Source organism: Lonchura striata, chromosome 7, assembly GCF_050655825.1.
Source record: "Lonchura striata isolate lonStrDom1 chromosome 7, ASM5065582v1, whole genome shotgun sequence".
NCBI lineage: Eukaryota > Metazoa > Chordata > Aves > Passeriformes > Estrildidae > Lonchura > Lonchura striata.
The window spans coordinates 28,409,959-28,422,393 of NC_140709.1; the positions used below are offsets into that span (position 1 = coordinate 28,409,959).

The following is a 12,435-nucleotide window of genomic DNA, read 5'->3' on the forward strand; positions in this document are numbered from 1 at the left end:
TCTGGATTTGAAAGGGTCTTACATTGTGCTTTGCAGTTCCACGCCTCTTTTCATTTACATGTCTTACATTTACATTTAAATGTTTTCAGAAATTCATGAGGTACTTTTAAAAGTATTTAGATAACATCTAGGGCCTAAATTAGCAATGGATTCTGTAGTGCATTTTATACGGAACTTAGGTAATGAGATGAGAGCTGTAAACCCTCACAGAGTTTCTGGCATATTTAATTATTTTTGAACACTAATTATCTATAGACTTTGTACATATGGTTTCCTAGGTCCTGCACATGACCAGAGCTGTCCCTGTCATGGAAGTGATGTGCAACTCAGATGGAGAACAACTTTGTATGATGTTTGACATAATAAATATTTAATTCAAAGACAGTTCTGTCTCAGCATGAAGCAATAAGACTATCCCTCTTAATTTTATAATTTATTAAGGTTACTTTTTATCTCTAACAAAACCCAAGCAGTGTTAGCAGTTGTGTTTGCAGGTGACATCAATAGAATGCTGTTTTGGGAGACTTGCACTCTATCACTATCCTCTGTAAGAGGGAGAAGAAAACACACTCTGTTAGTTTGAGAGAAATAAATGGAAAAGAGGTGTGGTTTTGTTCTTTTGGCAGATGGAAAATCAATTCAGTAAAGAGAAATTTGACACATTTGGAGAAGGTGAATGCATGGATTTCTTCATAAGGCCTGGAGCTAGGATTAGAAACATTTATGAAAATGCTTTTTCTTCCTTTGTAAAACTGTGGGAGCACTTTGAAACAGCAGTGAAAGGGCAGTGTGTTAGCAAGAAAACAGTAATCTGGGAGAAGTGATGCTGTGGGATGGTCTACCCATTGATTACTATCTTTCATCTTTTGAAGGTCACCTGGAAGTTGTTGCCTTGCTGATTAATCATGGTGCAGAAGTGACTTGTAAAGACAAGAAGGGTTACACCCCACTTCATGCAGCTGCATCCAATGGGCAGATTAACATTGTGAAACAACTCCTTAACCTGGGGGTGGAGGTATGTGGTAATGTGCACTTTATTTTTATTTAGAGATAGTCTTTTCTTCTATCTTATGGATGCTGCTAAAGACAGTGACTTCTAAAGAAAAGGCGTCCCATTTCCAGACCACCTCATGCTTCATGTAGTTTATTGGTTCAAGAGGCAGGAGACATTCTGTATTAAAGAAAGTCTGATATGGACAGTAAATTCCAGGCCACCTTGCTGAAGGAATCCAGAGATATATCCTGTTCCTGCAGAAGCAGATGGAGTAATGAAATTTTCCTTGGGTCAGCATTTCCTTTGATATGATGAGTGGTTGTTCTCAACATATACACTGCGTATTTTACTAAGCAGCAGCTCAGGCTGTTTCAGTTTACAGACCTGAATTTCCTTTGTAGTTGAGACATTGTTTTCACTCTGGAAAATAACTCTTTTTCAGGGCACAGACTCCTTGTTGTTGCCCATTCCTCAAAGCAGCAGTGGTGAGATGACCAGAGGAGCCTAATCAGTTAATCAGAGGTGTCACATAAAGCCACTGCTTTTGCCATGGCATTTTCACCTGACTTGACCTGCCAGAAAATTGTCAGAAGTTCATGTTCACAGGCTGTTGGCTGTGAAGGGGAATAACTGTTTCCTGTTATTAACAGAGCTGTGCTAATAAGTCCATTTAAGTTCCACATTCTCCACCACTGGGGATATGATCTTTGAAGATGCCTGTACTTCATGGAAGGCTGTTCATGTCATTCCCAAGTCTTTTGTGCAATTTTTCTTGTCCTGTTTTACAGAACAGCAGTTGAATACTAAGTTGGTAATCAAGAAGTACCATAATCTTAATTATGTCTTTATAATACTGAGTTACTGAAAGTGGTTTCTTATTGATGTGTAAATGTCTGTGCACTTTCACACTGCTTTCACTCAGATACCCTCACTCCCTTCCCCAAAACAAAACTGTGTAAACAGCTCTTATGCCTGGTTCTGTTCACAAAAACTCAATATTCACTGTTGTAATCTTTTTAAATATAAAGATTGTGAGCTTTTTATTCATCCTGCTTTTCCACTTACATGGAAAAGCTTTCCAGCTTGTTAGGAATTTTGTTATCATTATCATCATTACATAGTCCTGCTATCAGCTTTAAGCTTCATACTGGTTTTAGAAATTGTCAGTAGGATAAAAAGTTAATAATAGGAAAAGTGAAGCATTCCAAGGGAAGCTGTCTGGCAGTATAATTTGTCAATGAAATGTGCTGGTGAGAGCTGTGCCCTATGACAGTTCAGGCCTCCAGCTATTTCCATTTGCAGTGTGTGATGCATTACGTAAAACGCTAAGCTGATGTCTGTAATTTTAACTATGTCTCCTTGTCTCATTTTAGATTGATGAGATGAACATCTATGGAAACACTGCACTTCACATTGCCTGTTACAATGGTCAGGATTCTGTTGTTAATGAGCTGATTGACTATGGTGCTAATGTAAATCAGCCTAATAACAATGGATTCACCCCCCTGCATTTTGCTGCTGCCTCCACTCATGGAGCACTGTGTCTTGAACTACTAGTGAATAATGGGGCCGATGTTAATATTCAGGTAAAACTCGAATACCAGCTTTACAGTTTTGCTTTAGCCTGTTTTGCATATCTCAGGAGGAAACTGTAAAAAAAGTACAGCATGGCTTTAAATCCTTGATGGAAATGGAGTGATGCTGAGAATGTTGATCATGAAACTGTGGGTGAGATTGCATCCCAGCAGAGGAGCCCTCAGTGCCTTGATAAATACAATGAGAACTCTAAACTCTAGGGCAACGGCTTTCATGAAGGCACAAAAAAGTACTAAAATATAGTCCCAGGAGCTCTGTCAAAATGTTATCTCAGGGAATGGTGCTAAGTCAAAGAACTATTCCTTTTTAGTGTTTTTCTTCCCCATATTATATGGATATAATTAAACCTGATTCCAAGAAGTTCCCTTTCCAGGGTTGCTTGTTACCTATTTAGAGCCCCAGCTTACAAAGTCTGGTCCTGCTTAGGATACCTGAACATTCTTGAAGGCACAACTTACACATCTCGATGAAGCTGAAAAGAACTTGCTCTTATCCAAGTGAGGGTACTGGTATAAGTATCAGAAGACTTGAGATGTTCTGAGTTCATACAAGATTTTGACTACTGTAGTTAAAACTCTCTGTGTTTCAGTTTCCTATCTGTGAAACTGGCATTTTAAGTTCCAGCATTTAACACCTCTGGCAAGTCCCTTAAGATCAGTGAATAGTCAGTGCACTGTTTAAACTCAGAATTATTAAGAAGAAGTTAGAGGTTGTGCTTGCCAATGAAGGTGAAACCCCATGCCAGTAAACATGAAGTGGTGTGAGTGGAGGCTGGTACCATTCCTATGCTATTTTCTCATTGCTCAGCTTTCCTGGTCTTGGTTTCTTTCTCTAAAACCCAAAACCCAAAAATGCTTTGTACTCATTGCACCTTTGCTTTCATGAGGCTTCACATGCTCAACCACTGCTCTGTTTCATTCCTGTCAGAGTAAGGATGGGAAGAGCCCCTTGCACATGACAGCTGTCCATGGGAGGTTCACACGGTCGCAGACCCTCATCCAGAACGGTGAGTTTCTGTGCCTCTGGAGTGGCTCTCCAAGACATCAGGCATATCCACTGTTGGATTTTTAGTTGTTCTGCCCCAGAGGGCAGCTCCATCAACTTCTGGCTTTGAGCTGAACTGACAGCTCTCATTCCATTGTGTCATCGCTACCTGGGATTTTGGTTGTTAATAAAATTCTGTAATCTTCCAGCTGACAGTGGTCCAGATGATCTATTCAGATTCTTAACCTGAAAGCAAGAGTTCAGAGGTGTATTTAGGTCTTTTTTCTGCTGAGACAGATGCACAATTTTCTAGTTGTTCTCCTTTGGGAGCCTTGATGCTCTTAGAGCTCAAACCATTTTTTCTACTCTGCACTCAGCAGCTGTCCTTTTCTCACCTCTCTTAGCTCATCCCTTGCCACTGTCTTCATGAAGTGTTGAATATGTACTCAGGAGGGAGGAGCAGTACTACCTTGTTTGTTCTGGCATGGCCAGAATTCCTGATTATCAGTCATTTCTCAGGCATCTTTTTTGTCCAAGAATACTATAGAATATAGCAATTATTCTTATTATTCTTGTTGGAGATCTGGCAGAGGCCTGTTTCTGAATGACAGAGGTTGCTATTACTGAATCTTCCCTTAAGCTTCCCAGTCTGGGCCACTACCTGAGACAGGATGGTCTGGGCTTTGTTCTTTGGTTGGGTTTTTTTTTTGTTGTTTTGTTTTCCAAAATCCCAACTTAGAATTGAAGTGTGAAATATTGGAAATGGTTGAACAATTAATTGTGCTTTAAATGTAATGACACATTTAAATGAGATTTCTTAAAATAGAGGTCTCCAGTAGACCATGGTTCTTTCAGGTCATCATGCAAATTGTTGTTATCTCTCTTCTGGGATAAATAAAACAGTAGTAACAAAAGGGAGTTGGGGCAAAATGCAAGAAACTGTGCTTTACTGCAATTTTTAGTTGTTTAGTCTAATAGGCTCAGAGCCATTGTTTGCTGCTGTTGGATTTGTGTGTGAAAGGACTGGCAGTTCTTCATCTGTCCTTCACACCTCTCTACTTTTCTTCCACTTCCTTGTTTTCTGCCCCTCTAATTTTAGTGTTGTACACAGATCTCGTTGCAAGTGACTTTGTGCCTCATTGCCATGGGATCTTGGGGAAGAGAGAAATGTCAATGATTTAAAGCAATAGAGTTTCATTCTGCAGTACTTAATGAGTTGGCTAATGGTGTCTCAATTTCTGGTTGCTATCTCTTGCAGCTTGTAGAGGAAGAATGTATTACCTTAAAATTGGAAAACTGCAAGTGTGATACCTTTCTTTAAAAATGAGGAAGAGGAAATGCTGGCGAGCATAGGTCAGCCAAAGTGGGTGGTATCTTGCATAGATTTCTCAATCGTAAAAGAAGCTGGAACATCACAATTTTCTTCTACAGCAGTTTAATAGGTTTTGTGAACGCAGCACACACAGTCCTCTGACTTTTACATGAGAATTTCTGTTTGTGGAGACCTCCACTGGTGGATGCTCTACTCCAGGGAACCTCTTGAAGCATTTCACTGACCTTTGTTTACCATTAAAAAATTAGAAATTAGAAAGGTTGGAAGGAACCTTAAATATCTAGTTATAGCCTATCTGCCATGAGGAGGGCATGCCTTGCACTAGATCAGGTTTCTCAGAGCCTCATCCAGCCTGTCCTTGAACACTTCCAGGAATGGGGAATCCACAGCTTTACACAGCATGTTGTCAAGTGCTTTACTAGAACTCTTCCTGTTGCAATTAAGCCCTGTTATCACCTGTGAATAGTGAACTTGCAGTAACTATTACCATATCCTTATGTTAGCAAGACTTTTTACATGCTTTCAGGAAGCATTCTCACAGCAAACCAGCAGAATGTTAAAATACTACAGCTCTAGTGCATAACTGGTTGTAAAACTAGACTCAGAGATTAGTAATAAATTGTTGAAATGGAAGGTTCAGTGTTTCAGTTTCCCTTCTGGGTCTGGAACTATCCAGTATTTTCATTAAAAGCTTGGATAGTGGAATAGAAAATGTGCTTTAAACATTTGGATAAAAAAATTGTATTTGGGAGAGACAGTTTGGCAGAAGGTGGAGTCAGAATAAAAAATGATCCTGTAGAACTGGGGACAGAAGTTATAATGCAAGTGAAGCAAAAGAAAACTCATCCACAGAGACAGGAGTATCAGCTGGACAAGAGAATGGTGGGTGGCAGTACCTCAAGAAGGGATCTGGGGCTTGTAGAGGATCAGAAGGTTGTTGACCACAAGTCAGCAGCATTGTGGTGCTTAAAGAAATGGATAATGGATGTCCGTGGTGCTGTGCAATGTCCAGGAGTGAGCAGATAGGAGTGCAGCCAGCAGGCATGAAGTAATCCTGTTTGCTCAGCTCAGCACTGGGAGATGTTAGCTGTAGTACTGGTTTTGGCTTTTGCCTCCACAAGGATGCAGGCCAGCTGGAGAGGACTAGGGGAAGGAGAGAATAGTTGGAGTGCAGTAAACCTGACTGGCAAGGAGAGACTGAAAAAGTTACAGTTCTTGGTCCAAAAAGAAAACTGGGACTTGTCTGTAATCTATCTAAAGAAATAATCCATTTTTCCTGCTAATGTGAATAAAACACAAGATGCCAGGTTTAAATTGCAAAAGGAAAGGTTCTACATAAGCACTGTTTGGTTGTTCTTTGGTAAGACATGCAAAAAGCACACAACACGTTTGTTTGCAGTGTGTTCCTGATGGCCTCTGGAGTGAACTCTAATTTACATTGTTGTACAGATAAGGCTGAGTGGTGCAGTTTCAGCAGATTCTTTTGTAGTTTATTTCAGTGCACCCGTTTGTACCTTTAGATAGGCAGCAAATCCAAATCATGTACTTGACCCTTGTACGTCATCCCATTCCCACTACTCATCCCCACCACTGCAGGTGGAGAGGGAGGTACAAGTGCTGCTGCCAGAGCATGGCTGACAGCTGAGAGCTTACTGTGTGCTGGTCCTTACTCTGGGAAATTCAGTGCCTCTGTGGCTAAGAGAGCAGCTCGGGGCTTCTCAGGGTGCTGTCACTAGAGACAAATAACACTTGTGGTCCCTGGTTCATGCTGAATTTTTCAGTGTTAAACTGTATGAAAATCTCTTCTGCAGGAGGGGAAATCGACTGTGTAGATAAGGATGGTAACACCCCTCTGCACGTGGCTGCAAGATACGGACACGAGCTTTTGATCAACACCCTCATAACCAGCGGAGCCGATACTGCCAAGTAGGTGCCTCAAGTTGAGCTGTTTATAAGGATCAAGTGTCATGTCCAATGCCTGGAAACACAGCTGCTCCTCACCTTCTGAAGTGGGAAGGTTCAAACTTGACAAGCATGATTGTACTGTACTTCAGTGGGTGACATGACACTAAAATATGAACAACTGGGAAGTGTGGAGGGGAAGCAAACTCTGCTAAGCTCCTGTTGTGCCCACTTGCATGATTACAAGTTGTACAAGTACTGCTTTTTTCCCTGAAGCATTGATGTGGAACAGTGGTGTTAATGTACATGTAGTAGGGGTGGTGTTGGTATATATACGTACATACATATATATATATATGTTCTTGAGTATTGTTTATTGAGTATTGTTTAGTTATGGTCAGGTTCATAGGGTCTGTCAAAAGGAAATAGCAAACCTGGACATAAAACACAGGGGTATGAGATCAGGGTAATGCAGTGCCATGAGGGATATCTGTACCAGGTGTTTCAGAGCAGCATTTGATTTAATGAACATAACGTTTTGGAAATTACCTCCACATGTCTCCAAAATATAATTTTTCTTTTACATAGAACCTGCCATAGAAATCAGGGACATCTCTTGACTTACCTAGTTAGGAAACCCTGCTGTCAAATGCAAATGACTGGTTTGAATTTGGGAGAGAATTGCAGCTCTCAGTATTTTGTTTATCTGCTTGATGGTGTTTATGCAAATGACACATTTGCCCCTTCTCCTTTGCTGAGTACAACTGACACCCTAAAAACTCAGAAGGTGGAACAGATTTTCAATTGGCATGGATAATGCAAGTCCACAGGCTTTGGCTAGTGTCACTGAATTTTATTAATACAGCCAGCATGAAGATCTTGGTGTCTTAATAGAAGTGTAGGTTTTTTCCTTGCTCTTTCTCCAGTACAGTCAGTCACTGTTATCTTGAGGTTTTAAGGGAAAATGAGATGCACTGGGATAGCCCACTGCACTCTTGGAATCAGGGTTATGCAGTTAGAAATTTCTATTTCACACTTGGGTAACTGGAACATTGATCAAATAAAATACTTTTTCCAGCAGCAGAAATAAGTGAAATAAGAATTTGGCTCAGAGATACCAGGCAGATGGAAATGATGCCACTGCCTGTGCTAAATGTGCTTTCAATATGTGCTGCATGTAAATAACTCTGGGTGAGCTCCCCAGATAGGTTTAGGAAAGAAAACTGCAGCACTGTTCACAATAAGTGCAGACAGCTTGGCCAGGCTTTGAGGCAATGCACTGGAAGGGAAAGTGTGCAAGTGATGGGAGGAACCAGTGTGAGCAGCACTGTAGAAGTGGGACACTGGCTACCAAATGTGCAGATAGTGGATTTCAGTGGAAACCAACCAAAACATCTGCTGGGTGGAAATCTAGACCAAAAAGATGAATAATATTGTGTAAAATAACTAGGAGGTGGAGGAGTAGACAGAGGGAAATGGATCTAGGGAGAAACAGCAATATGGAATGTCCAGTGTTCCCTTAAATAAATGAATCCATGGCTAGAAAATGCAACCTGTTTGTACAGATGCAAGCTCAGTGGAGCTTGCAATGTTTTCTCCAACGAACAGGCTGTCAGATGATCTCTTAATAGATTTACTCTAAGACATAGATGTAATAGCATTAATTTTTCTATTCTGCTAATAGCAAAATTAAACTACAGCAGCACAAGTCACTCAGTGTAGTGGAGCAGCCAGGAGGACACATTTAATGTGAAAACAGAGAAAGAATGGGTCTGTGGTTCTAGAAAGAAAATATTTTTTTTTAAAACAAACCCAAATTAGTTAAATACATTTATCTATAAAATCTTGGAGAGAGCAAGATATATTTATAAACATCCACATTAATTATCGTCTTAAGCTTCCTAAGTAGTTATGATTGATGATGTCTAGAAAGACAAGATCCTTTGTCTTTGGGTCTGCATCTGAAATCCTCTTCCATGAGATGATCATACTCTCCCATCCACCAATTGTCTCACAGAAATGAAAGACTGATATGAATCCATCTGCTATTGTTCTGGAGTTTGTAATTTAAAAAAAAAAAAAAATCTGCTGGAACAGGCAGTAGATGATAATCTTGTCAAGCTAGCTGTTTTCAGAGGCTCCATGTTTATGTTCCTTTGGAGAACTGCCAGTAGGATAATATTTCTAGAATAACAAGATGATTTACACAAAACAATGCTGAATGAAAGACACCAAGATGTCCAGACCCAAAAGTATTCTAAGGCAGTAAGCAGTGGCATGCCTAGGGACTGAACTAGCATGATTTCCTGATACTAATTAAAGTTGCTGAGTGCTCAGCTTGTTTAAAAACTACATGTCCTGATACGGATTTAGACTAATGATAAATAGGCTCAATCTAAAGGCGCCTGTTCTTTTCTTACCCATCATGTCTGCTCTGAAAGTTTATTGTGTGATTGAAAAGAGGGTCATGTGTTAAAGGGAGGAAAAAGTGAAAGGGGAGGTGAGGAGAGTAGCTGGAGCAAATAGGAAAATTATATTATTAGTTCTTAGGCTGTGAAAGAAAACTGTAACATGGCAGCCTAAAGGAAAGTGTGAAGAGTCATCTGGAAAAAAAAAAAAGGATCAGAAATAATATAGAGAAGATTTTGGCATTTACATTTTCCTCAGAATGGCAATTGCTGTATGTGTAGCTAGTGCAGAAATTTGTGGCTCACTGGGCAATTGACTCCAAGCAGTATCTGCTCTCTTGCTTCCTCCCTTACCTTGGCTTTGCCTGGAATTTGTGCAAACCATCTTGCCACATTCTGTTCAAAGGATAATGCCAAGATTTTGCTGCATCAGAATATTTTTAACTCTCAAGAAGGCTGTTAAGGAAATACAGATAAAAATAATGGCAGACACCAAGAAAGAATCTTCCTAGAAAAGCATGAGAAAACGCTGCCTTTCTGGAAGGAGCTTTTGATGTGCTGTGCGTGTATGTAACCTGCATTTTCTCACAAGGCTCTTCTCTCTTTCAGGTGTGGGATCCACAACATGTTCCCTTTACACTTAGCAGCACTGAATGCCCACTCAGACTGCTGCAGGAAATTGTTGTCATCGGGTGAGTAAATCCCCCAATGTCCCTGGAACTCGAGTAGTGCTTGTCTCTGCTGCTTGCAGCCCCTTTCTATGCTTTGTTGTGAATTATTCTCATGAAAGGTTTCCTGTGCTGCTGTGTTGGGCGGTGTGGGGCAGTGCACCAGAGCATGCAAGGCTTTCTCAAAGCCATGCTGGTACTTCCTGTGTTGTTCATGCCCAAAGCTCTTTTCTCCCAGCAGGTTCAGGGAGTTTAGACTAATTTACAGGGGGAGGGAGAAAATTTAGAACCCCTTTCCAAACTGTAGGAATGCGAGATCCTGTTTTGTTTTGGGGATTTACCCTCTTCCCACCAAAGGAGTATTCTTGAAATTACCTCCTTGAGGTCTGCACTGGTACAGGTATTTACATCTCACTGATGATGATGATGTATTTTGCATGCAGCTAGTGTGTTTCTGAATCTGTAGTTAAGGACTTAGGCTGGCCAAAGCTTTGGGGACATGAGAAGGAAAATGAGTGGAAGTGTAGTGTCAAGGCAACAGGCTTGGGATCCTCACCAGAGCCCAAAGCAGAAGCAGACAGAGCTTGCTTATGCAACTGTTTCAAAAGAGTCACTAATCAGTGGCCAAATCCCAAATTCTGCTTTTTCCAGGCAAGAAGTTCCTATGAGTTAAAAAATCCTCAGTTAAAAAAAAAAAAAATTCATATGAGTTTTCTAGAAAACTCCTTCATTACTTAACATGTAAAATGTCCTACTTTCCCCCCTAGCTTAAGTCCTGAAGGGTATACAAGAAACATGAAAAATGGTAATTACATACACTATTATATATTAAGACTTGGTGTGCTCTGGCCTTGACCATTAGATAGGAAATGAAAACACTCTGGATGACCCGAGTTAGCACTTTCAGGCTGCAACCTTTGGCCTTGTGCATCTTGATGAATATCCCCACATGCTGCTGGAAGCCTCTTCCCAATCTGAGCAGCACATACCGTGAAAACAGCCCCAGTTCATGTTTAGGCTGACTCTGTGGTTCTTCCTCATGTCTCCATGTTCTCTGTCTTCCTGTCCTGCTGTCTCAGCCCTCTTGCTAAGTCTCAGCCTCCTAAACGCCTGTCACAGGCTGCAAACAGGGATGTGGAGGAGCTGGATGCAGAAATAGACGCTCGTCACCTTCGCAGCTCTTCTCATAGCGCTGCCAGCGCGGAGCAGCTGCTCGCCGTCCCCGTGACAACCTCTCTGACTGTGCCTCGCCTCCTGGTTTCTTCCCGACTAACTGATTTTTCTGTCTCTGCGATGTTTCTTGTGGTTTAACTAGGACAAAAGTATAGCATAGTGTCCTTGTTTAGTAATGAGCACGTGCTGTCTGCAGGCTTTGACATAGACACCCCCGACAGCTTCGGAAGAACGTGCCTGCACGCGGCCGCTGCCGGAGGGTGAGTACCTGTGCTGGGGCTGCATCTGCACTTGGGGCCAGCCACTTTGGCTGTGCTATCCACAGAGGAATTTAATGCTGTGCAAGGCAGTCTGATGCCATCATTTGGGTCACTTTAGGCTCTTTTTTACCGCTGCCCTTGTGTAGGGTGAGCTGGGTTGATTTGCTGTGCATGGGTTTCAGGCAGAGGAGAAAACTCTCCCTTTTCATGGACCTGAGAAGGCTGTTTCAGCTTTCAGAGGGGTGCTGCACTTGCCCAGGCCTCCCTGACGGCCACAACAGTCACCAAGGGCCAGCAGTCTCCAGGAAAGCATCAGTCCCTAGGGAAAACCCAGTGAGGAGCAGGAGCTGGAGCTCCTGGCATGCTGCTGGCAGGGAGCTATTCCTGGCCTCCATCTCTGGACTGTGTCCTTGTCCAAAAATGCAGCTGTGCAGCAGTGCCCATCAGGATGCAGCCTTGGAGTCCAAATGAAGTTCATCTCCCTCTCTCCCATTTTTCAGGTGCAATTTTAAGTTTCTAAAAGACAAACCAACAAACCAAAGCAACAACAAAAAAATAACCAAAACCAAACCCACATCCTCCAAATTAGAAAGTAAGAAGGCTGCCTCTCTCTCAGGGTGATGCATTCCTGAGAAGTGGTGGGAGGGCAGAAAAGTGAAATTAAAGTGAAAATTTAAATGCTTCAATTTAATATGTAAATGTAGCATCCAATTATTTTAAATATTTCCAGATAATTGTCAGTGAAGTGTTGAGAGGTTAATCTAGCAAAAGGACACAATGTTTGGCAGGCATTGAGTTTTGACTCTTCTGTTTCAGTACTTTATGGCTCAGAAAACAGCTGAAATGGAGCCTAGGCCACAGCCCTTGGATTCTCTGTGGTTATAACAAGCAGAAATGCTCATCCACAGAAAATACTTGGGACTCATTCTGGAAGTTGCTTTTTCTTCTCACTGGACCAAAATCTGTATCACAAAGTTTTTTTTGGGGAAAAAAAACCCCAAACCCTAATAAAATTGATCCAAATATTGGTTTTATTATTGTTTTGGTATTATTCATCTTGATACTTCTTTCGCTTTAGTGTAAGAGGTATGATAGTTGCTTGGATGGAGATTATTTT

The 12,435-nt window shown here is 41.4% G+C and overlaps 1 protein-coding gene across 17 annotated transcripts in view; it reads left to right on the forward strand.

The window, feature by feature from the left end:
* The window catches only part of ANKRD44 (ankyrin repeat domain 44), a 150,183-nt gene that overhangs the window by 100,651 nt on the left and 37,097 nt on the right, over window positions 1-12,435 (forward strand). For 11 of the 17 annotated variants that reach the window (XM_085584607.1, XM_085584616.1, XM_085584610.1 and 8 more), the window contains 6 exons: window positions 873-1,015; window positions 2,368-2,580; window positions 3,518-3,596; window positions 6,719-6,833; window positions 9,827-9,909; window positions 11,201-11,318. In XM_085584607.1, the coding sequence (XP_085440733.1) occupies window positions 873-1,015; window positions 2,368-2,580; window positions 3,518-3,596; window positions 6,719-6,833; window positions 9,827-9,909; window positions 11,201-11,318 (751 nt within the window). The remainder of the gene's footprint in view (window positions 1-872; window positions 1,016-2,367; window positions 2,581-3,517; window positions 3,597-6,718; window positions 6,834-9,826; window positions 9,910-11,200; window positions 11,319-12,435) is intronic. The other 6 variants (XM_085584611.1, XM_085584614.1, XM_085584622.1 and 3 more) reach the window with 1 other exon arrangement.